The sequence below is a fragment of the Herpailurus yagouaroundi genome, unplaced genomic scaffold (assembly GCF_014898765.1).
Source record: "Herpailurus yagouaroundi ecotype Mexico unplaced genomic scaffold, PumYag 139, whole genome shotgun sequence".
Classification (NCBI taxonomy): domain Eukaryota; kingdom Metazoa; phylum Chordata; class Mammalia; order Carnivora; family Felidae; genus Herpailurus; species Herpailurus yagouaroundi.
Window position 1 is genome coordinate 16,801,351 of NW_024412394.1, and position 25,264 is coordinate 16,826,614.

The following is a 25,264-nucleotide window of genomic DNA, read 5'->3' on the forward strand; positions in this document are numbered from 1 at the left end:
ATACTGTTATCAGCCAAATAAGGCAGAACTCTTTATGCAAGAGCTCAGATAGAGGTCTTTACAATTTAAAATGTATTTATTTAGTGCAATTTATTGCCTTCCTTTTGTATAAGCCACAGGATTCTTGAGTTTTCTGAAGATGTATCATTCATCCCTACATAATACTTTCCCTTCACCTTAAGACAGTAATTCTTAATGTTGACTTGATATTTATTACTTTAGGAGCTTTAAAACATTCACATACCTAGAGGTTAATTGATATGGGGTGACACCCATACATTGAAAACAAAAATAGGGGCACCTGGGTGGCTCAGTAGGTTAAGTGTCTACCTTCAGCTCAGGTCATGATCTTGTGATTCGTGATTCCAGTCCCACATAGGGCTCTCCACTGTCAGCATGGAGCCTGTTTTGGATCTTCTGTCTCCCTCTCTCTCTCTCTCTCTCTCTCTCTCTCTCTCCTTCTCTCAAAAAGTAAATAAACATTTAAAAAAATAAACAAAAAAACAAAACCAAAAAAAACCCCCAGGTTATGGGAGCAGCAAGTGTTGCAAAGTATAAGTAGACTTATTTTATAAAATGGCTCTGCTGATATAATGATATACTCTATTTTTATGGATTTCCTATACAGTTTATTCTTTCTAGAAATTCTCTTTTGCTCTAGTTTTTCATTATTTTCTTTAAAGGAGTGCCTCACAAGACTATTGTTATAATTAACCAATAAGATACTTGAAAGATTTTTCACTTAACATATGTTTACTGAGTACTTATTATGAATCAGGTGCTGTGCTAAGTGTAAGGTGTGGAATAGGTAACAGAATTATCACTTTAAAAAACACAGTGTTGGTGTTTAAACAAAATTATCATTAAGCCAGGGAACTACCACATTATAAGACCTTTATTCATATCGTAGATTATATGATATATAGTGTACGTATCATATCATATATAGAGTACATTCCTTTCAGAATACTTTGGGAACCCTATAATATATTAACTTTGTCCTTCAGCTCTAGGGATTACTATAGCTTGATATTATGAGACAATTTATTTAATAGAATATCTTTTTTAAATTTTTAAAAAATATTTTAACGTTTATTTATTTTTGAGACACAGAACGAGACAAAGCACGAGCAGGGGCCAGCAGAGGGGGAGACACAGAATTCGAAGCAGGCTCCAGGCCCTGAGCTGTCAGCACAGAGTGTGACGCAGAGCTTGAACTCACCAAACGTGAGATCAAGACCTAGTGGAAGTTGGATGCTTAATCGACTGAGCCACCCAGGCACCCCTATTTAGTAGAATATCTTATTCAGGTTTAAAAATATTCTCAATTTTGCTTTTTTTCCTTTTAAGAATTTATTTTTAAGTAATCACAACCCCCAGTGTGGGGCTTGAATTTACAATCTCGAGACCAAGAGTTGCGTGCTCTACCAACTGAGCCAACCAGGTGCTCCTCAAATTTGCTTTCTAATTGGTACTTCTTGGAATAATCCCAAAGATAGATTTGAATGTGCTAGTTTTCCATATATATAAATAAAATTGAAATCATAGCTATGTGACTGGAATTTAACACATATGAATTGTTGCTTTTATTTAATAACATTAGGTATTGCAATACTAAGTTAGACAAATTGTTTTTAAGGCAATATTGTTACAGTGACAGTTGACCAGAATTATCTAGTGATAACAATGTACAAGTATCTTTTAGTGCAAATTAGTGTACTAGATGTTGATTTTTAATTGTCTAAAGTACATTTTCCCCAAAAAACAATTCTAAAGGAAGGAAAATCCTTACTGACTTATAAAAGTTAAAAATCGGGTGTATTTATTTCTCTTTAAAAATACATTTAGATCTTCTTTTTGTAAAATAATGTGGGAGCCCAGAAACTCAGTAAAACAAGTGATCCAGAAAGCATTTTCCCATTAACTTTCCACTTCTAGGCTGCATCAGTGATGGACATTGAAACTTTTCTTAATATTTTCCCCTAGTTGTTCACTTTTTGCTTTCAAGTGTGAAAAATGAGTGTCCTGAAACTGGGAGCAAATTCCTTTTTTATGCTCTTCTCAGATTCTGAAATTTGACCTCTGTTGGCTTTTTGAGAGTTACTCAGTATGAGTCACCCACTGCTGATGCTGTTTTTGAAAAGCTGAATACTTTTAGTGGTTTCTACTCTTTTGGAAGGGCAGTAAGCACTACTTGGCTTATAGACCGTAAAGCCTTGTACTTAAAAGACTCCTGCACAAGCAATAACCCTAATCCCCCAACATCCACCCTACTTCTAAAATATTCTTGAAATGACATGACATAAAATGGTCACACATGCCAAAGTTGGGGTGTTGCTTTGGTGGCTGTATAAAAATGAATGGGGGGAAGGGGATACTGGTTTGTCAAGAGGCACAATGCATTGAAATTTTTAAAAAGGCTTAAACCTATTTTGCAAACAAAGAATTAGGGCGTCCTCCCTCATCTTACAAAGATAGGAGGTGACACAGCAGTATTTGCCAGATGGAAACAGAAGGAAACACATTCCTGGCCCTTCCTGGATCACTGTTCCACCACAGATTACTGTACCTGCTTGCTGTTCACGTGGGCATTTTGTCCCTCCACAGAGACAGAGAAGCTCATTGATCTTTATCTTCATGGATCAGTCAGATCCCTGAGAGCCTTATTCACATGCTTTTTTGATCCTAAAATTTCTATTTTTCTCAAACTTGTTGACTCTAAAATACCTCCCGTACAGGATTTAACTATAGATTTGTTCTCCTTACTGAGTATCATGTGTATGTTAATTCATGGATTATTTCATTCATTCTTGGGCCCTCACACACAAAGCTTTTGTGGCATGATACACACATTTTAACTACTTATCAGAGTGTCTTCACTTGCCATTTCTTTTGATGTAGCATGGCTATACATCCAGTAACAATGTTACATTGCAAGGGAGGGAAAGCAGTAAACAGAACTAAGGCAAGGAGGGATCTGGCTGTCAATGTAAATGTAAATAGCAGCTGTTCCATTCAAACTGTTTTTAAAACTACCACACGGTGAGAGCTTTGCATATAATGGGCCAGAATCAGGTTTTAGCATAAAATTGAGGCGACATGCTGCCACCCTCCTGTTTGTGTTGTTTCACTTCTCCCACTACTGCACTGGCGGGCGCCCGACCGGGGCCCCGGCCGCACACAAATATATATTGTATATAACATTCTGTGAGAATGGTATCTAAATATCTCTTCCTGTGATAATATTGCAATATACAGACTTATCAGGATACATAACTCAACATGCTGTGTGTACAAAGATGATACTGAATGGGTCATTGTGTTCCAGGCGAGATGCTTATAAGTCTTAAGTTCACATGAGTGTATCCTTTGTCACATGCTGTTGCCACTGTTTCATCAGGCTTTTAGACTTTATACCTGAAATTTGAAAGGTCTTGAATTATCTCCCTTCTATCATTTTTCTAGCAAAAGTGACCTATATGGCATTACTAGATCCTTAAAAAAAAAAAAAAAAAAAAAAAAAAAAAAAAAAAAAACTTGGTGCCATTGTTCTGCCAAATGTGCACACGTTTTCTTTCCTAATCGGTTAGCGTACTGGTAACCAGTACTTTAAAAATATTGCTTTTACATTGCAACTTTATCTAAAACTGTCACCCTTCACCAACTAGCACTATTCAGACTAATCAGTAAAGAGACCCTTTCCATTTAGTTATGTCATCTTCCTATTTAGAATGTTTCCTACCGAGTGAATATAAAAATCTTAACTAAAAACCTGCTACTGCTTTGATACAGTGTGTGAGTTGGGGGGGAGGGGATGGAAGTCATGATCGGTAATTCACAAAATGTGATCTAATTCCCTATGATTACCACCTTCTCCTTTGAACTTCTGTAAAACATTTTATCCGTAACACTCATTTGGTACTTGCAGTACAGAAGCTTGTGTTATATATAATATCAATGTAAAGGCAGTAAACATGAGCAGATTATAGTGTTTATATAGGTTGCAATATAAATTATAAAGTACTATTAAGGTGTTTTTGCTACTATTATTGGGACAATTGCCATCCTCCTAGGAACAGGGATGGCTCTTTAAATCCCTCATTACTCCTACATAGCACTGCACCTTAAACAAAGTATGTGCTCAGTATACATGCAATGAAAGCTCACTTTTTTTTTTTTTTTTAGTTTATTGCTCGGGTAAAATTTGGCTTGAGCTTTGAAAGTACTATTGTTTTCGAGGTTGAAATACATTGCCAAACCTTACTTTGCTGATAAGCCATTTTTACCTCATTTCTCAAAAATTTACTCAGGTTTAAGATTTTTGTGAAAGAGCAAAATTTCTTTATGATTTTATTATACTGAAAAGGATTGTATTTTCAACAATGTACTTAAGAAGCATTGTGCATACACTGAAAGGTACTGAAGCCTGCCAGAAAGCCCAATAATGCTGTTAGTATAATCACACAATATAGTGTCTTTGGCAACATCATGGTAGGAAGTTGATAAAATCCATTTATCTCCCCTTTCCAAAGTGCTTCAGCTTCTTTGAAAAGTTACGTGGACCTTTTGCCAATATTTTGATAGATCTCATGGGAAAGATATCTGAATATGTCGGATATACTAAGAATAGATGGGAGGGTGAACAACAACGGAATGGCAAGCCCACGGAGCTTTTTCCTTAGGGCATTGACGTGTAGGATCTGAGAAGCCAATCTGGTTTAATGGCCAGAACCCCTAGGGGAGTCAAAACTCCCAGATTGTGGTTCTGGTTTTCCCCCTTACTTTTTCACATACACCTGCCTGGTAAGTAGCTTCTGTTTCTCAGTTTCTCTTCATCCTACCCCATTCCCACTCCACCCCCAAGAGTCCTTTCCCTAGGATTGTTTAGAATAAATAGAAACCGTGATCCATCAGACCACAACCAGGAATGAGGCTTGAGGAAAATATAAAGTGTTACTCTTACTGAGTGTAGACATTTGTGGAAAACTGACTTTTATTTTCTGCCAACAGGGGAAGCTTTGCACTTGGCTCGGGATTTTGGCTACACTTGTGAAACAGAGTTTCCAGCCAAAGCTGTAGGAGAACATCTTGCCAGACAACATATGGAACAGAAAGAACAGACAGCAAGAAAAAAGATGATCCTAGCGACCAAGTAAGCAGAATGGGAAGTCTCTATGTGCCTTATCTCCGTTTTTCCATTTTCTTTGAATGAGTCTAGTAAGTACCAGCTCTTTACAACAGGGTGTCTCACACTTCAGTAGCTAGATGAGTTATACAGGGACATTCCCCACTCCTGGCCTTGTGTCCGTAGCAAGACTTACAAACTGCTCCTAAACAAAGGAGCTATCATTGACACTGACGAAAACCTCTCCAGAATATGCAGGAATTCCTAGGAGAAAAGTAGGTTTAGGAAATGTAGATTCCAGGCAAGTATGTCATTAGCTGCTATGTAATTTAGCCCAAACCAGTCACTGTGCCTTGGTACACAAGAGGGGAAGATCTCAAAACACTATGAATGTTTGGAGAATGTGACAAAAGAGGACCGAAATGTGTGAGAGGTAAAAGGGAGATCTGTGGGACCAAGGATCACCATCAGTACTCTCATCTTTTCTTGGGTGTAATTAGGTAAATAATGCCTGTACTGCTCTACCCACAATAATGATACTGTTGAAAAGGAAAAGTATAATGTATGAGAAAGCTTCTGAAAATTGTAAGAAGCCCAACAAAAATGTGAATTAAAATAGTGACAGAGATGATGTAGGAAAAGGGAAGCTTATGCATAAGATGACTTCAAATTCCCTCAAACTTGAAAAATGTTCCTTGATAAGGAATGGAAGAATGCCATTTATTGTGTGAAAGCCCAACAGAACAGAACAGTAAATTGAAATTTTTAGAGAATAATCTTTGAGGCATTAGCAAATTTTTGCTCTTTTCTTTATTAAATTAAGTTCTGGTACATAATAGGATTAATAATTTTATCTAATTTCCTAACTCTATGATCAGATTTTAGAACTAATAGTCCCAGGTGGGTTAAATTATTTCTAAATTAGTCTCTTACTTGGGGAAAACTTACATATTTTTTTTAGTATTTATTTTGAGAGAGAAAGTGCATGTACTTGCATGCATGTGGGGGAGGGGCAGAGAGGTAAAGAAGGAGAAAGAGAATCCCAAGCAGGCTTGCCTCTGTCAGTGCAAAGCCCAGTGCAGGGCTTGATCTCAGAACTGTCAGATCATGACCTGAGCCAAAATCAAGAGTCCAACGATCAACAGACTAAGCCACCCAGGTGCCCCTTGGGGAAAACTTCTGAAGAGATAGTATAAGGTAGACAGTGTTAAAGACATTGCTTCTTAGAAACTGATGAAACATGACTTCCCATCACATTGGCTAAAATTTAAATGGGCTCAAAATGCATAAAACCAAAACTAAATATTTCTTCTTCTACCAACTTCTAATGTCACACAGTTATTATTATTATTATTATTTTTTTTACAAGTTTAAGGGTTTAAATGGGACACCTGCCACCCAACAGGCTAGCCCAAGATACTTGAGTCTCTTGTTAGGGATTTGTGCTGCTTGTGGCTGGCACTGTTTGGGTTTAGGATATATTTGTTTAGGACAGTAACTCAGATGATTCATCTCGCCCCAAAGAGAAGGAAAACAAAAGGTGCTGGCAAAGGAGAAAAAAGGTAAAACAAGGAAATGAAGCGGAAAGGAATAGCAGAGAAAGAAAATTATAAGGCCGTTATAAAATGTGGACTTCAGATTTTGGGAAACCTTGTTCTGTGCAAGCTCCTGAAAACTTCTTGGTAGAACAAGCTGGATCTGGATTATTTTGTGTGGTGTATCTCCTGGGGGATATTTACTTCTGTTTTGCTTCTACTCTTGCCCTCTTCCAAGGGAAGACCCAAAGGGGTCTTCATCAGTAAGATTTCAGTTTCTACAGAAAGAACTGAAAGTACATGTAGTCAGTTTGAATCCTTGATGTAGTCTTGGGAGAAATATAAAGACATGTTACAGATCAAGAGAATACAATGCTAGGGGCGTCTGGGTGGCTCAGTCAGTTGAGCATCCAACTTCAGCTCAGGTCATGATCTCACAGCTTGTGAGTTTGAGTCCTGCGTCAGGCTCTGTGCTGACAGCTCAGAGCCTGGAGCCTACTTCAGATTCTGTGTATCCCTCTCTCTCTGCCCCTCCCCCGCTCATGCTCTGTTTCTCTCTCTCTCTCTCTCTCTCTCTCTCTCTCTCTCTCTCTCTATCAAAAATAAATAAACATTCAAAAAAAAATTTTTTTAAGAGAATACAATGCTAGGATTTAGGTAGTATCCTCCAGGTGTTCCCAAAGCATAATATCATTCGGGCTGGCAGGATTATACTGATTTTGCCAATATGTGCACTCATGTGACAGCTCTGAATGACAGTTATCCCCAAATACAAATTAAGAAAAAACACCTTTATATTTTCTACCTCAAAATTAGCTGCTTGAGGTTTCATCATGCATATTCTTTTTTTTTTTTTCTAATGTTTATTTATTTTAGAGGGGGGTGGGGCAGAGAGAGACGGGGACAAAGGATCTGAAGTGGGCTCTGTGCTGACAGCAGAGAGCCCACTGCGGGGCTCAAACTCACAAACCGTGAGATCTTGACCTGAGCCCAAGTCAGACGTTTAACTGGCTGAGCCACCCAAGCTCCCCTCATCATGCATGTTCTAAGACCTTCACTCCCTAATCTAGAGAAATCCTTCTTTTTGTCCTCCTTCCCCCAGGAATTCTTCCACAGCTGCCCACCCTTGCCACCTGCAGCAATACCACCATTAACGTTTGAGATAGAGGTTCTTATTTTCTTGCGAATTCCCATAACTCTGTTTAAATGTTCGTGCATTCAAACTGATGTGGAGATTTCATTTTCACAGAAGTCCAGTGTTCGAAGCACTTTCCGGTATTAGGAGAAATACTTTCATATCTGTCAAAGTAATGCTGAGATGTCTATTTTAGAGTAGTGAATTCTTTTTTGATGATATTGTGGTTTCATACAATATTGCAAGGACGTGTACTTTCCTTTGATCCTTCTGCCCATAGCTGGACATTTGCAAACCATTAAATATCAAGAATTGAGTTCACTGATTCCAAATAACTTATTTTATGTAAGTGTAAAGAGGCCATAAGTATCTAGAAATTAGGAGATAGCCTGTATAATTTTGTCTTTTTGGTTGTTTATACCCATCCCATCTTCCTATTAGACAATGTGAAATGAGAATTAAAGAATCAGAGACAATGCAGTCATACAAGCACACACAATACAAGCAGTCATCAATAGAAGTAGATGAGTTAAGGGGTGTGTAGGAATAACATGCCTTTCCTGCAATGTGTAGATACATTTAACGTGTGTTCTGAGCAGTTTCTTGTTTTCCAAAGGTAACTCATTGGATATTTTCAATTAAAATGCTCGACATTGAAATGGTCAACTACGTGGGTATTTATTACATCCTAGTTAGCTCACCTTTGTTCGTAAGACCATGACAATTGCATCAAAAATTCATATGAAATTCAAAATCTTCGGATGAGAGATCCAATAGCTGATCTGCACTGTTGGATTGGCTCACATGTTTCTTTTTTACCTCTGTGAATAAACAAATTCAGTTCTATTTAATTATGTTGCCAACTGTACAATTATATGAAGGGCCCATTGACTAAGGGGCTAGTCTCCTAATTCCTCTTAATTTCTTATGTTTTGTTGATTAGCCAAATATTTTGGTGTAATTAGACATATATAGGAGGGATAGAAACTGAATTAGACAATTTTTTAATTCAAACATGTACAGACAAAACATTTGATATATGGAAAAACACATTTAAACTTCTTCACTGAATTTATAACTAAATATGCGTAGCATTTGATCTGCATTAGGGTAAAGCAGAATTGTTAACAAGTTTTAATTGTTACCGTTACAATAATCGTCAAAAGGAGAAACACCAACTTGAAATTCAGACATCAGCTTAAAAATTATGTCCTTAAGGACAATGACGTAAGTGATAAAGTTAGAATTTATGATTCACCAAAGATCGTGTTACATAATTCATAATGTGACATTTTGTTTTGAGAAGTATTTCTTATTGTAGCTTTATAAATAAAATTTTAAATAAGGATGAAACTAGTCATAAAAATAATAGCCCCGTAACTGTCATAATGAGATGATGATCATAATTGCCTAAGGGGAGTCTACAAAATTGTCATCTGTTTTTAAGTCGAGAGGCTGTCCTAAGTCAGTGAGTTAAGCAGCAGAATCAAATACCAGAGGTTGAGAATTCTGGAACTTCTCCAGATACAGCTTCCTGTGTGGTGTAGCTGAATTGCTCAGCATGAGTTAAATTTTTCCACCCTTTGCCTCTTCCTCATTTCTTCATCGACTTTTGGTTTATTGTAACTTGCTATAATGTTTATATGGTAAGGAAGTTTATTTACCAACTTATAAATTGATTTATTCAATTATCCAAATAATTCCTAAATCCTAACCATAAGAACTAAAGCAATGTTTCAACTTTTATTTTAGTTTTTAAATATATTTTAATCTGATATAAAATTAAATACTTGTCTTTAAACAACTCCAGTATTTTTTTTTTGTAATAATGGATCACACTGATCATCTACCACATAGTAATTTCTATTGCCAGTCTGAGAAACGATAGCATGAGTCTGTATTTAAAATTTTAGTTAGAAATTTCCTAAAAATAAAGCTAACACAAAGCATAACAGATAATGATGCCCCACCAAATGGCATTTTTTGATGCCACCGATCAACATAAAATAGTCTAATACTGCTATTCATCTATTAAAACATAAGCAGTACAGTTGGCAGTCAATCAGCTAAGTCTAACTCAGAACAGAAAAAGGGAGAAGTTCAGATCAAGTATCCTCAATGAAAGTGTATACATGCAGTTGTTCAAAGCGTGCATTTAGATGCTACATCTCAGAGATTCAACTAAAACATTAGCTGGAGGATATGGAGAATCCTGTTTGATTTAGAGCAGGTAAGGGCTATCTCTGTTTTTTTGTTTGTTTTTCATCTCCTTACGGCCCCTTTTACTTTCAGCTGTGATCAGAATGAAAGAGGCAAATTCTATGAAATAACACAATATGAAAATAATGCTAGCAATAAACCTGAGGATTATTGTTCATAAAAAAAATCACAAATGATCTTCAGAAGAAATTTTAGGCACCTAATAATAAAACTCCACTGGTTTTAACTCGGTGATAAATTATTTGTGCCACAAGACATTTTGTCACTTTTTGGTAGTTATTTGTTAATGACACAAATGCTTTGGAGAGGAATTAGTGGCTGGGTCCATGGAGGGACATTCACTTGGAATAATTGGACTCTTTTGTACTTGTCTTTGGCTACATTGATAATTATAGTCATGGCCAATGGTTAGATTTTATGACTACCCATTGTAAACCCAGAAGAAAAGGACTAATCGCTATCTCATTATCTCTTGAATATGGAGTAGCATCACTTTAGATGTGTTCTTTTGAACAGTTCCTTGGCTGTCCTTTACTTCATTCTTCAGCTACTGTATTAATCTAGTGTTTTGTTGTTTGTTTAAAAAAGAACTGTTTTCTTCATATGTTTTGCTTCTTTAGAAATACAGCATTTCTATTACGTTTCACAAAAGCTTTACTGTTAGTCAACATACTCAGGAATGTGGTAATTAGAAGTGAAACCAGTGACCAGAAATCACGATTGTTTAATGTTAAGAAAAGTAGCAGGAAAATGCTATTAAGGGTACCTTTTGCAAGGAACCATCTTACATGGGACATAGCAATCATTTTTTTTTTTTTTTTGAGGCTAGTGGGCTGAATTGTGGCAAATAAATATATACTTTAAATATTAAAATATAAATTCGGTTCACAGGAGTCTGAATTATAATGAAATGCTGGGAAACAGGATTTTCCAAAGTCCACTTGAATCATGGCTCTGAAAGAAGCCTATATAACTTGATTTAAACTTATTTATAAATGTGATATCCCTTCCAAAAATCATATTTTAATTTTATAAAAAGCAATGATTAAGTGTGATCCTTTCATATAGATTTTTCCTTATGCTGAGGTTAATCTATGAATATTCACCTTAAAAATGAACACTGGTTTTGTCAGTGCTCGTGGGCTGTGAGTCACGTCAAAAATTTTACAATCATCCTGTAGTGCTTGAAAACAAAGTTGCTATTGTGAACCTTACCTGTGTGTTATAGATGGAACTTTGGAGGTTGCTTTATGAAAGTTTACTCCTCTTTTAAATGAGAAAACAAGCCTTTGGTAAAATATCACGGGATGAAATTAAAGCCCCATGTTGAGTTCAACTTCAGTGTTGAATCTTTTATTCTAGACAAATTTGTAAAGAATTCCAAGACCTCTTGAGCCAAGATAGATCACCACTGGGATCCTCCAGACCCACTCCAATCCTAGACCTTGACATCCAGAGACACTTAACACATTTCAGGTAAGACTGGTTTTCCAATTTCCTCAGACTCTTTAAATTGTTAAACCATCCTTATTAGCCCAGGCATTTTTATATTCATGTCACAGTTCCGTTTAGAGATATCACTTATATATTCATATAGTGACTGACTGAATCTTTTGAAATTGCAGACATCTAAGGTCAAATTATAAAAATAACTAATGCATGAAGCATTTTAGATCAGAAAATCTAGTGTCTGTGCGATCTTCAGGAAATTGTGACTTTGAAAGTGAACACTATTATTTCAAATAATGGTACTTTTGAATGAGGATTCTGAAATCATTTAAATAGTACTTTATCTTGGTGAGGCACATTGTTGAATGGACAGATGATATGACACAAATTAATGGGATATCATACACTGATTTTACAGGCGTGTGTTAATTTCTGCCCAATTAGAAATTGCAAATGGTTCTTAAATTAGACCACACAAGTGTATTTTAAACCTTCTGGAATGTGTTACTGAAAGCATATTCAAATTTTATTTTCTGAGGTTCTTTGGAAGATAGTAGAATTTTTTTTTCTAGATAATTTATGCCCTAGATGCAATGTGGAAAGGAATATATTAACTACTCAGGTAATTTCCGGTTTTAAGACTCTAAAATTCTAATGTCTTTCATGATATTTCTCATCAGTGTAAAAAATATGTTATCCTCTTTTAATAATTATCATTTAGTTTAAAAAACAATGCTAAGCAAAGACTATTACACATTCAATTTTAAAATGTTTTCAGTACGTCTCACTGATTATAATGCTGTTGAGGAAGATACTCCATTATATAAAATAATGGGTATTTAAATGAGTTGGAATTTTATCTGCAACATCAGAGGCTTTTAAATAGAATATTTTATTTTGTATAATGCCACAAGGCTCCTCAAGATGTAATAGATACATCTTTGAAGAATAAATTTAGGGTTTACCTTCTAACAATGCACCAGATGTACCAAACATATATCTCACAGGACTTTTTTCCTACCACTTAGTTGAATTAGTGAAAGTGAGTGTAATAAAACTGGTAGAAATGGCAATGCCCAGAAGTTAAGAGAAAAAGGCTTTGGAGTAGAACCATCTTCAAATCTGGACCCTGATACATGTGAGCTGGGTTGTTTTGAGGTAACATGCATTCTTTCCAAGCCTTGATTTCCCTAGCTTTAAATGGAATAAGGACCGTGTATTATACGGTGGTAGTGAGCTAAAGTGAGATAATGATTATAGACACAGGCACCAGGCTTGGTAGAGCATGCAACTCTTGATTTTGGGGTCATGAGTTCAGGCCCCACGTTGGGCATAGAGCTTACTTCAAAAAAAAAAAAAATTAAATAAAATAAGATAAAATAAGATAATGAATATAAAGTAAGCATTTAGTAAATAATGTACTGTTTACCACTGATCCAGACTTAAAAGGTATGGTTTGCTTCACTGTCATATCCATACAGATATATTTTTTTCATTTTTTTTAAAGTTTATTTATTTATTTTGAGAGAGAGAGTGAGAGAGGGAAAGGGGCAGAGAGAGGGGTGGGGGGAGAGAGAATCCCAAGCAGTCTCCACACTGTCGGTGTGGAGCCTGATGCAGGGCTCGAGCCAACAAACCCTGAGATGGTTACCTGAGCCGAAATCAAAAGTCGAACACTTAACCAACTGAGTCACCCAGGTGCCCCAATATTTGTCATATTTTTATTTGAATAAAATACAAATTTTATATACTTTATGTATTTTATTTGTATAAAATACAAATACAAATATACTTTATTTGTATTTGTATAATTTTTATACAAGTTCAATTCAGAGCTTAATAAAAATTTTTATACAAATTCAATTCTCAATTTAAGGAGGTTTGTTAAGTTACCAATATACTATAAGGAAGAACATACTGTTAAAACTTGGAGAACTCAGATTTTATATAATAGCTACCAGGTTATTTCCAGTTACAGGTGCCACAGCCTTCATCAGACAGTGAGCTGTCCTTTTTCAGGCTCAAAACAAAATACAGCATCAATGTGTAAATTGAATATTAGTGACAGTGTGAAATAAATGGGCAAACCATTTGTTTGCTCAGCATAGGCACAATCTGCTAATTTGTTGATACTTTAGTTAGTTGCCAACTTAATGCCACAGAACTCCTTAGAGAAAACTTTCGCTTCTAAACTTGAGCTGAATGTTTCCTATGTGGGCTTTATATGCTCTTGCTTATCTTCCCTCATGCAGAATATGGTAACAAGCTAGTCTGGTGTTGGCCAGAAAAGAGATAAATATATTGAAAGTGGCTCTCCCCATCCTCAGCAAAAAAGGCATTATATTTTGAATGCAAAACTCTTAAGATTATGTATGGCTGCAGATTCTCAATCACAACAATTTGAAACACACAAGCATACCTTAAAACAATTTAATACCACATGGTATCATATATAAAAATTTTTTTAAATTTTTTTTAACATTTATTTATTTTTGAGACAGAGAGAGACCCAGCATGAACGGGGGAGGGGCAGAGAGAGAGGGAAACACAGAATCGGAAGCAGGCTCCAGGCTCTGAGCCATCAGCCCAGAGCCCGACGCGGGGCTTGAACTCGCGAACCGCGAGATCGTGACCTGAGCTGAAGTCGGACGCTTAACCGACTGAGCCACCCAGGCGCCCCTAAAATTTTGGTATTATTATTTATATATTGAGTATTTTGTTATCATAAAATTGTGATTTCCTATTTATATATTTATTGGGGGGGGAGAGAGAGAGAGAGAGAGAGAGAGAGAATCTCAAGGAGGCTCTATGCTAATAGCGATCCATCTCATGAATGGTGAGGTCATGACCTAAGCCGAAATCAAGAGTCAGACACTTAGCCAGGTGAGCCACCCAGGTGCTCCTGTGATTTCCTATTTATTATGCCTTTCTAATATTTGTTAGATTTTTCATTTACTTTGCTTTACTACATTCCAGATTACTTATTTTAATGACATCTTCTGATTTCATAATGGAAGGTAGAAGGATGATAGAAATCACTTAACTAAAATTTGCTTTATAGCAAACTTCCTAAATTGTATATTTTTTATTGTGATAAAAAGCATATAATTATAGGGGTACTTGGGTGGCTTAGTCAGTTAAGCGTCTGGCTTCAGCTCAGGTCGTGATGTCCCAGTTTGTGAGTTCAAGCTCTGCATCAGGCTCTGCGCTGACTGCTCAGAGCCTGGAGCCTGCTTCAGATTCTGTCTCCCTCTCTCTCTCTGACCCTCTCCCACTCATGCTCGCTCTCTCTCTCTCTCTCTCTCTCTCTCTCAAAAATAAATAAACAGTAAAAAATATTTTTAAAAAAGCACTTAATGTAAAATTTACCATCTTAACCATTTCTAAATGTATGGTTTAGCAATGTTAAATATATGCACATTGTTGTGCAACAAATCTCCAGGACTTTTTCATTTTGCAAATCTGAAACTCTATAACCATTAAACAACTCCCCATTTCCCTCTCCCGCTAGTCCCTGGCAACTACCATTCTACTTTCTGTCTCTGTGATTTTGGTCATTCTAGATGCCTCATATAAGTGGAATCATACAGTATGTCTGTTTGTGACTAGCTTATTTCACTTAGTATAATGTTCTCAAGGTTCATCTGTGTTGTACCGTGTGTTAAATATCCTTCCTTTTGAGGCTGAATAATACTCCATTGTATGTATATGCCACACTTTGCTTATCTATTCATTCATTAATGGATACTTGGGTTGCTTCTACCTTTTGCCTGTTGTGAATTATACTGCTATGAATATGGGTATGCCACTATCCCTTTGAGATCTTGCTTTCGATTCTTTGGGATATAAACCCAGAAGTAGAATTACTATATGATATAGTAATTTTTAATTTTTTTTATTTTTTGAGAAACTGCCATAGACTTATAATATATGAGAGAGACTTTATCATACAGGAGTAAGCAGGGCACAGGTAATGACCTGGGGTAATTAGGAAATGCTTTCATCTTTCAATCCACAGTACTTAGCACATAGAGTATGTCCAATAAATATGTTAATTCTTTCTCACAGTGACTGCACCATTTTACATTCTCACCAACAGTGTACAAGGGTTCTAATTCCCCGACATCCATGCCAATACTTATTATTTACTATTTTTGTTTTTGTTTTTGACAGCGGCTATCCTCATGGGTATGAGGTGATATCTCATTTTGGTTTTGACTTGTATTTATCCAGTGATGAATGATGTGAAGCATCTTTGCATAAGCTTGTTGACCATTTATGTGTCATTTTTGGAGACATGCCTATTCAAGTTTTTTTGCCCATTTTTCTGGTTATTTGCTTTTGTGTTGTTGAGTTGTAGAAGTTCTTTATATATTCTGAATGTTAGCACCTTTTAGACATATGATTTGCAAATATTTTCTTTCATTCTGTAGGTTGTCTCTTTTTATTGTGCTGATTATGTCCTTCGATACACAGAAATTTTTGTGTTGTTCAACTTGCCTGTTTTTACTTTTGTTGCATGTGCTTTTGCTGTCATATCCAGGAAATCCTTGCCAAATCCGAAGTCATGAAGCTTCCCCCATATGTTTTCTTCTAAGAGTTTTATAGTTGTAGGTCTTAAGTTTAGTTAGGTCTTTGATCCATTTTGAGTTAATTTTTATACATGGTATAACATAAGTGGCCAATTTTTTGCATCTCTTAAACTATGTCCTTTTAAATAAAAGATACGTGGTTGACATTTCCAATTAAAACCCAAGTTGAAGTCTCCCAATGTAGAGCAAATTTAAATGCATGTATTTTTTTATTATGCATTTATTAAAAGAAACCTCAATAGAATAGCTTAATAGGACAGTAAAGGTCAGCTTGCTGCCTAACCTTGAAAAAGACTTCATGCTTTTTAAGTAAGCCCTTAAATCTTTCTTGGAGCTTTTAAAAAATCTCAAGGACACAAACACATTTTAAAAGATCTAATTTAATAGGTCAAGTTTAGCATTGAACTTGGGCATCTGTGTTGTTTGCAAAGCTCTGAAGTTGTTTCTGATAGTTAGACATCTTTAAGAAACAGAGCCCTAGGATGTTTCTAGACTATTAACCTTTTTTTTTTTTTAACTTTGGAAGAGAAACAATTCTAATTCATTTTTAAAATGACACTGAGAATTGTATAAAGCTCTATCTTGTATACTAAAGTGTTAAAAGGATTCTACATTTATTATTCTTCTAATAATCTGGGTAAAAATATGTCAGCATAGAATGTGTCTCCTTCATAATTTCCAACTGACAGCAGTAACTTTAATTTTGATAGTAGTATAAGCTCAAGAGAAAAATGAATTAGAAAGGAAGCATAACACAACTTTGAAAACAGTCCATTGGTAGTCTGATTTTCTACTATTTCTGCTGAGTTCTGGGTGGAAAAGAAGTAAGGATACAACATGGTTGAATAGGCATAGAGAATGCTGTAATTAGTAACATCAACTTGTGCTATTTTACTTGGTCAAAATACTGTTCCCAATGCAGACCACTTGAATTACACCTTACAGAGTGGCTGATTTGGTACCTTGAGAACTGTGGCTTACTTTCAGCACATTGAATGTGTCCAGGTAAAACTAGGGAATGATCTGACCTTATAAAGCACAGATAACTACTTCCAGTTTTCTGTGGTAGTTGACATATTAGTGTGATCTGGGTAACTGTACAGCAGTGACCCTTCTCCAAATTCATACCCTGGAAAGCTGCTTGTTTCCATCAAAATGACAGGAGGCAGGTTTATTCATTATTTATAGTTTACTGAATACCATCAAAAGTGTGGAGAAGAAAGCAGACACCATAATACCTACTGGAAGGGGGACGAGAATTGATTGAAATCTGCAGAAGACCCTGCAAATGCAATTCCCAGGAAGAGTGGTAGCAATTAGACCAAGGTGGCATTGGGCCTCTGGACAGAACACACTCAGCTCAGACAGAAACCCAGATGCCTAATTTTCTGAAATGTTAGGAATTCCCCTCTTTGCGATCTTAGGAAATCTTAACAACTTTTCCCTTCTTTGTCTCTTACATTCTCATAATTGCCTTGAATCTAAGGTCCAGTAAAAGTGTGTCTAACAACGTAAATAAGGGAAGGAAGTTAGACTATCTTTAAAGCTCAGTTCTGAAAGAGAAGCCTATCAGAAAAATGAGGAGATTTTCTTTCCCACTTTGCCTGAAATTTTATTGTTTCTTGTATTTTACTGTGGTAATGGCCAGTGGTACAAAGATTGGAACGAAAGGATTGTCCCATTCCTTGGGAACTTGTAATGTGGAGGAAAATTACTTACAAAGACTTGCAATATATGAGAAATTTTGTAATGAAGGATTAAGCACAGTAGAGGTAATTACCTGGGGTGATTAGGAAAGGCTTTCATCTATCTATCCATAGTATTTAGCACATAGTATGTACCCAATAAATATGTTAATCAATGTAGATTATGATAATATCTCTATTAGGTCTTGGATGTATTCTCCACTGGCTTATTCCCAAGGCCATGGTGTTTTAATTGAACCATGGGCTGGGGAAGTGAAATGATCAATGTGCTTAATTCTTCTGTTTGAGTCAAAAAGTGTATTGACATCACACCTTCTCAGAAATAGACCTTTCTACTACTCCCATAGTTCCTGGAAATAAGAAATGTATAGGCAGTCCCAGATAACTGTATTTTGCTTGTGATTACATTTTCTTCATTGATTCTCAATGTTGGAAGGCCCCTTACATTTCCCACTCTCCCTCAACATTTGGATCTTCTCTCCAACATCCTTGTCAGGTTGTCACCCATTCCGGGCTTAAAAACTCTCAATGATAGACTGCTCTTTTATTACCTAGACATCCCTTCTATCTCCACCAACTCTATTTGAAATGTCTTCCTTCCATGGAGGCAACGTCTGTCTCCCTAACATCCCACTCCTTGGGGGCCTTCCAGAGTCAGTTTAGTTCTGTTTCCCTCCCAATTTCTAAAGACAGCTCTGGTGTCTGAGTTTTCTCTTTCTGGGCTGTTCATCCCCCTTTGCTTTAGTATTCCACATATGACATGAATTCCAGTCAGCTCGACTACCTTCTCCACAACACCCTCAAGAGAGGATGTGTGTCTCTACTTAAACATGACATGTTTGGTTTTCTCCAGAAACCGAAACTCCCAAAGTGTGTATGTTTTGTTTCTTGTTTTTATTTTTCTCATTTTGTAGGCGGGGGGGGGGGGGGGGGTGATGGAAAAGTGTTAGGGAAGGTAATCAGCATTGGATGATTTTATTAATGTTGTGAAAGCATTCTTGCATGTCACAAGAGAAATGAAGGCATTTCAATTAAATGTCTAATTTCAAAAGAGAAAACGCCATGAAATTATACAACTAGGATTGGCATTTAAGCAGTTAAATTATTAAGCCTTCTTCAGGTTGTTCTGCCAGTTCAAGGGGTCTTTCAAGACCATTTTATTTAAGAATATTCAAAATAATGAAGGATGCATGGGTGGCTCAATCAGTTAAGCCCCTGCCTTCAGCTCTGGTCATGATCTTACGGTTCATGGGTTCAAGACCCACTTTGGGCTCTGTGCTGATTTAGTATTCAGCCTGGAGCCTGCTTCAGATTCTGTGTCTCCCTCTCTCTCTGTCCTTCCCCTGCTTGCACTCACTCTCTCTCTCTCTCTCAAAAATGAATAAACATTTTAAAAAACTAAAAAAATTAAGAATATTCAAAATAATGGGCCCGAATTGTGAAGAATAAAAGTTCTATATTTCCCAAACTTAAGCTCCTTTATGTAAGGTTGAAATTAAACTTTAAAACTTTAGCTTAAACTTCAAGAAACTGAGGACAATTCCCATGTGCAAAGAAAGCAACACATAACTGTAGGTGGTCACCTTTTATTCACTAGTTAAATAAGGACAGTTTCTATTTACATAAGAGTAAAAATAGTCTCCTTTGAAGTAAAAAATTTCCTTGTAAAAATGTAGAGTAAAAATAAAATGTAGAGTAAAAAGTAAACAATTTCACTTCCTTAGCAAACAGGTGGAACCATGATGAACTTCTTGTAGGAACCTACATTAAATTACTTAGATTAAGTTAACATTGGGCAAGAAATTTAAGAGTTAAATCAGTTGCCAATATTTATCATACTTCACAAGCTGCATGGCACCAAAGCAAATGCCGCAGGAGATACACAAAAAAAGCATCCCTTGAAGGTCACTTGATGGCAATTTAATGGATTTTTAGGGTCAGCACATAGGAAACTAGTAATTCAAACAATAGAAACCAGAAGAAATTGTTTCCTTTTTATTTCAAAAACTATTTTTAATGTTTATTTATTCTTGAGAGAGTGACAGAGCATGAGCAGGGGAGGGGAACACAGAATCTGAAGCAGGTTCCAGGCTCTCAGCTGTCAGCACAGAGCCCAATGCGAGGCTCGAACCCACAAACTGCAAGATCATGACAGGAGCTGAAGTCCAACACTCAACCAACTGGGCCACCCAGGCACCCCCTGAGGCAACTGCAAGTCGCAAACATGGCCCTGTAAAAACAACACATGTGAATTACTGCCTCAGGAGTGCATAGTTGGTAAAGAAGTTGGATACATTTTTATTTCAATAATTTCTATCTTTGTTGAGCTCTGGATTTGGGGAGGGTCTGGGGAGACAACACAGGATTGTGGGAAGCACTCAGAATGGGTTTCAGGGACCTAACTCTGTCTCGTCTTGTTTCCAGCTGATAGTATGGTTTTAGAGGTGACATTTTACCAGTCTGGCCTCTGCATGTTCATCTATAAATTAATACATTTAAGTTGGATGATCCCTAAGGTTCATTCTACACCAATGATCTTTTACCCTATTCTCCATTTCCTGCTCCCTGTTAAATCATTATTCTATTCTGTGTTCCCATATGATCTCATTTTTTTCTCTTTATGTTTCAGAAAATTGTTCATTTTAAAAAGTTGACAATTGAATAAAATTCATCTAAGAAAGCACAGAGCCCTAAGCTTAGCATTTCCATTCCCTTATTCTAAATAGAAAATATAAATTGCCTGATAGGGAGAAATATAAGGAGATGGTTAATTTATTCCTAAAAACTCTATTCTTTTTTTTCTTTTAATTTTTTTTTCAACGTTTATTTATTTTTGGGACAGAGAGAGACACAGCATGAACAGGGGAGGGGCAGAGAGAGAGGGAGACACAGAATCGGAAACAGGCTCCAGGCTCTGAGTCATCAGCCCAGAGCCTGTCGCGGGGCTCGAACTCACGGACCGCGAGATCATGACCTGGCTGAAGTCGGACGCTTAACCGACTGCGCCACCCAGGCGCCCCCTAAAAACTCTATTCTTATATGCAAAAATAGGGTGCAGATGTCAAAAATATCTTCACCTTCAAAGAGTTGACTAGAATGTGACTGACTTGGGTCTTTCCTAATACACATGCAATGATCATATCCTTAGCCTCCTTTGCTAATGAGCTGGATTGAAGTAAAATGGAATCACAAGGACTCAATACCCTTTGGGACCTGAGTAAGGGGCTGAGAAGAGCAGGAAGAATGAGACCTTATGATGGTAGATGGGCGACACATCACCCAGTCTGGCAGAGATTCAGGGCTGTCATAAATACACTTCTCCAAAGTGAGTTTGGTAGAACATTAGCCTCGTGAGATGCTCCTTGAAAGTGTCTCATGGTCAAGTGTTTTATGGTTCAGGAAACCCTGCCTATTATACTCTCCTTGAAGTATGCCAGTTACACATTAGCATATCAAAAGCTCCCAGAACCCTTTATGAATGGAAGAAATGCTTAGCCCCATGTTTCCAAAACGCAATCACAGGAACTCTTTTTTTTCTCAGAATAACTATTCACATCCCATGAAACTCAGGTTCTACAGAAGTTCTTGGGGGAAATGCTCAGTTCTTCATTCTCTTTTTCTGGGAAGGATAGCAGACATGGTAGTTAGGTGTTACTTCTTGGCGCTAGGGGCACATACCCAACTCCCTGGTTGCATTTAAATTGAATAGGTACCATTTAAAAAATACTAATGTTTTGGACCTATACCAAAGTAATTAAATCAGGATCTTTGGAGTCGGACCCGCACTTTGGTATCTTTTAAGAAGCTCCCTGGGTGGACTTTGGTAGCTGTATCTGGGGATACCACCAGCTGAAGGAAGCACAGAACACTTGTGAGTGCTGGTAAGGCCTTGCTAATGAGTACATCTCAGTAACTTGTCACCACCAGAGAACTATATACCTTAATTATGCTCCTTAATTAAATTCCATTTTAAAAGCACTTAGGGACAATATAATCTATGTAGAAAATAAGCTCAATCAGACAGTTTCTCTCTTCCTCTATATCTGCAGCCAGTTAGGCTACAAAGGGTAGATGCCATCAAGTTTTGGGAGGATAAGCCCCAGCTACTTTCCTCTGGGTGAGGTCTCTGTCCATGGCCTATATTCAGGGTTTGTGCTACCTCAGAGAGATGAAGCGCCTTACCCTCACAGCCCTGAAAAGAAGTAAGGTTTTGCAGAAAAGCCCCACAATCCTTTGCTGGTGTTCTCCAGGGGCTGGTTCCCAGCCATCTGCCTCACGACTGTTCTCAGGAGTAGAAGAAGGCATTTTGCTGACTGTCACCTAAAACTGTAGTGGGGAGTACGGACTAAGCCTCAGGCTACATTTGGACCTAAACCTGCAGTAGCTGAATAATCCGGGAGGGAAAGAGGAGGCTTGTCTTCCCTTTAAACCTTGCTGCCTGCAGCCTCTAGAGGCCAAAAAACAAAAACTGAGGCTGGTGACAGTGGCATCTGTATGCAATTTGGGAAATCAAAGATCTATGATAGCAAACACCGATTGGAACGATGCAACATAACAAAATAATGAGAATAATAATCCAGACTGTTTCAACCTTTACAAAGCGAAGTTTGCTTGTCAAACATTTTCCAGGTAGAAAGTTGGAATTTGACGAAATTAGCTGTTACTCTAATTACCTGAATGATGATGGGGGTGATTTTCTCTTGATTCTCTGTCTTCCAGTGTGTAGCATAATAGTATCTATTATATCCATCTTTTTGTGTCCCACAAGAAAGCTAAAAAAATCCATCCATGGTTGTCAGACACACCTGAGTGACCTAGTCTTCAGTGGCAAATACTAATGAGGCTTCCATCTCCTTTTCAATGCATTTTATTTGTTTTTTTGTTTTTTACTTTTTTTTCTATTAAGTAGGCTCCACACTCAATGTGGGGCTTGAACTCAAGACCTAGACATCAAGGGTAGCATGCCAGGCCCCCCACCCTTTCAATATATTTTAATTCAGTATTTGCTTATTTTTTAGAAAGAATGTGCTGAATCCTAGGTCCAACTGTTGCCAAGATAGGAAGAATTCGGGGGAAGATTCCATAGGAGTTTGCTTTAGGCTATTTTTTTATTAATTGCTGTTTTGTTTAAATTAGTTTAGACAAATCAATTAAAGTAATGATAGTGTATTTCTGAAGGACAGCTAGAACAATATGGGAAAAGTTTTGTAACATTTCTTTGGCCTACAACAAAGCTAGTGGAACATAAACCATATTTACTTCAATTTAGAAAAGTAAAATAGCTCTTGTTCCTCAGGTAGTTATCTATTGAGAATCCTATGTTAATTTATATTCCAAGTAAGCCTTGAAGCTTTGGAGACTTTCAAGATAAACATATAAGGCCTTAGCCAGAAGCAAAAAATGCACTTACCCAGAGATCATAAGGTGTGAAGAGAAGTTTGTGAAATTTCTATTATATGCAAATTTCCTGATAGGTTCTCATCAATAATGTCAGGTAGTTTATAAGTATAAACACTGAGTTAAAGATAGGCTGTTCTTAACATCTTATTAGCAAAATCACACAGGGAAAAAGAAGAAAGGATTCTAATTTATTCTCTTTCAAATAGCAATCTCTTCTTTCCCATCTGCTATTTCTTTTTAATTTTTTAAAAATGTTTATTCATTTTTGAGAAAAAGAGAGAGATAAGGAGAGACACAGCATGAACAGGGGAGGGGCAGAGGGGAAGGCACAGAAAGCAAAGCAGGCTCCAGGCTCTGAGCTGTCAGCACAGAGTCCCATGCGGGGCTCGAACTCATGTACCATGAGATCATGACCTGAGCCAAAGTCGGACCCTTAACGGAGTGAGCCACCCAGGGACCCCATCCCATCTGTTATTATAACCTCTTGCATTTCTGTCTCAATTTCTTCATTTTTAACCCTACTAATAGAGAACAGAGTTTGAACTGCTGCAGTACATTTTCCCTTAAAAAGTTAAATTCTATCATCAGTAGAGCTTATTCAGGTCAAGCCCATTGGTCAAGAAGAGATTAGGATGACACCCTATAAAAAGACAAAAAGCAGTATAAGTCCACAGGTACACATGCACACACAGACATACTCCCTCCTTAGAAAGGGTGGTTCTAACCCTGTGCTCTCCCTCCAATTGCTGAAATGGGAACATACCCTAACGCTCAGGGGGAAAGTCCAAAGTAGAACATTACCTTTTGGATCCAGCATAGTTACTATCTTCCTGAGCTGAGCCGATTTGAAAAGATGGTTTATATTGCAGAAAGATGCTCTTGAGAATGTTAATTGGGGGGACCTAGCAGAATAGGAGTTTTTAAAACCATGAATAAAATTAAGAAAATGACTATTAAATAGAAGTTACATTTTCTCTAACATCAGGTGCCATAAATGATAGCAGTCTGGATTTTCTCAGCAGGTAATTGTATTGCTCACAGTCAGTTGTCAGACCCTTCCTGCTCCTCAGTGTGAAATTAGTAATAGGAAAATGAAGTCAATGAGCTGGAATCTATCTAGTTAGACAGAGAAAGAGAGGGAATAGATGAAGGTAAATATAGCTTGTAAGCCTGACTAGCTGTGATCTAAACCTCAAATTCTGACCTTTTTTAGTTTAGACTTACTGATTTGGGGGGCCTTTCTCTGAGAATTGCTCTTGGTGCAGATCTCTCTGTCAGTATACTGCAAGTGGGTATGTTTCCCTTAATCTCACCTAAATTTCACACCATTGGTTTTGGCCCACCACCTACACTTTTTACCACATTAAGGTATTTTAAAATTTTGGTTCCATTATCCAACATAGGAATTTTCCTATTTTCATGCCAGCACTTAAATCTATGATGCCTTCAACCACTTTGTCAATTAACATGGCAAGCAGAGTGTGATGAATGGGAGAGTCTTGCAGAACTCCACTGGAAACACCCTTCAAGGTTGACAAATGCCCTCAGTCTGCACTTTGGGCATCATTATCCAACCAGCTGTGAGTCTATCTAAATTGCCCTCATCTAGCTCACTTGCCCCCTCTCCTTATTTGGGGAGATTTTGCCAGATGCTTTGGTAAAATTCTATAGTAAAGTACATTGTTAGTCCTTTCATAACACTTTTATTTAAAAAAAATACAGTTACTGGGGCATCTGGCTGGCTCAGACAATGGAGCATGCAACTCTTAATCTCAGGGTTGTAAGTTCAAGCCCCACAGTGGGTGTAGAGATTACTCAAAAATTTTTAAAAATCTTAAAAAAAATACAGTTACTTTATTGGGCTCGCCACTGAACCCATGCAGCACTTCTGTGGTCACTTCCCTTTTTAAAATATTAATACTTCAGAATTCTAAGAACCCACCATATGAACAAAGTGTGATAAACCCATTCAGTGGACTACTTAATCAACAATAAAAAAAATAATCTATTGATAAACACAGCATGGAAGAATCTCAGAATTATTATGCAAAGTGAAAAGAGCTAGACTTTATTAGACTTATTATATAGACTTTATTATTTGG

At 37.0% G+C, this 25,264-nt stretch overlaps 1 protein-coding gene across 1 annotated transcript in view; it reads left to right on the plus strand.

Annotated features, from left to right (window-relative positions):
• The window catches only part of TFAP2D (transcription factor AP-2 delta), a 58,855-nt gene that overhangs the window by 27,113 nt on the left and 6,478 nt on the right, over window positions 1-25,264 (plus strand). Inside the window, exons 6-7 of the mRNA XM_040473745.1 lie at window positions 5,011-5,152; window positions 11,378-11,491. Of these exons, the coding sequence (XP_040329679.1) occupies window positions 5,011-5,152; window positions 11,378-11,491 (256 nt within the window). The remainder of the gene's footprint in view (window positions 1-5,010; window positions 5,153-11,377; window positions 11,492-25,264) is intronic.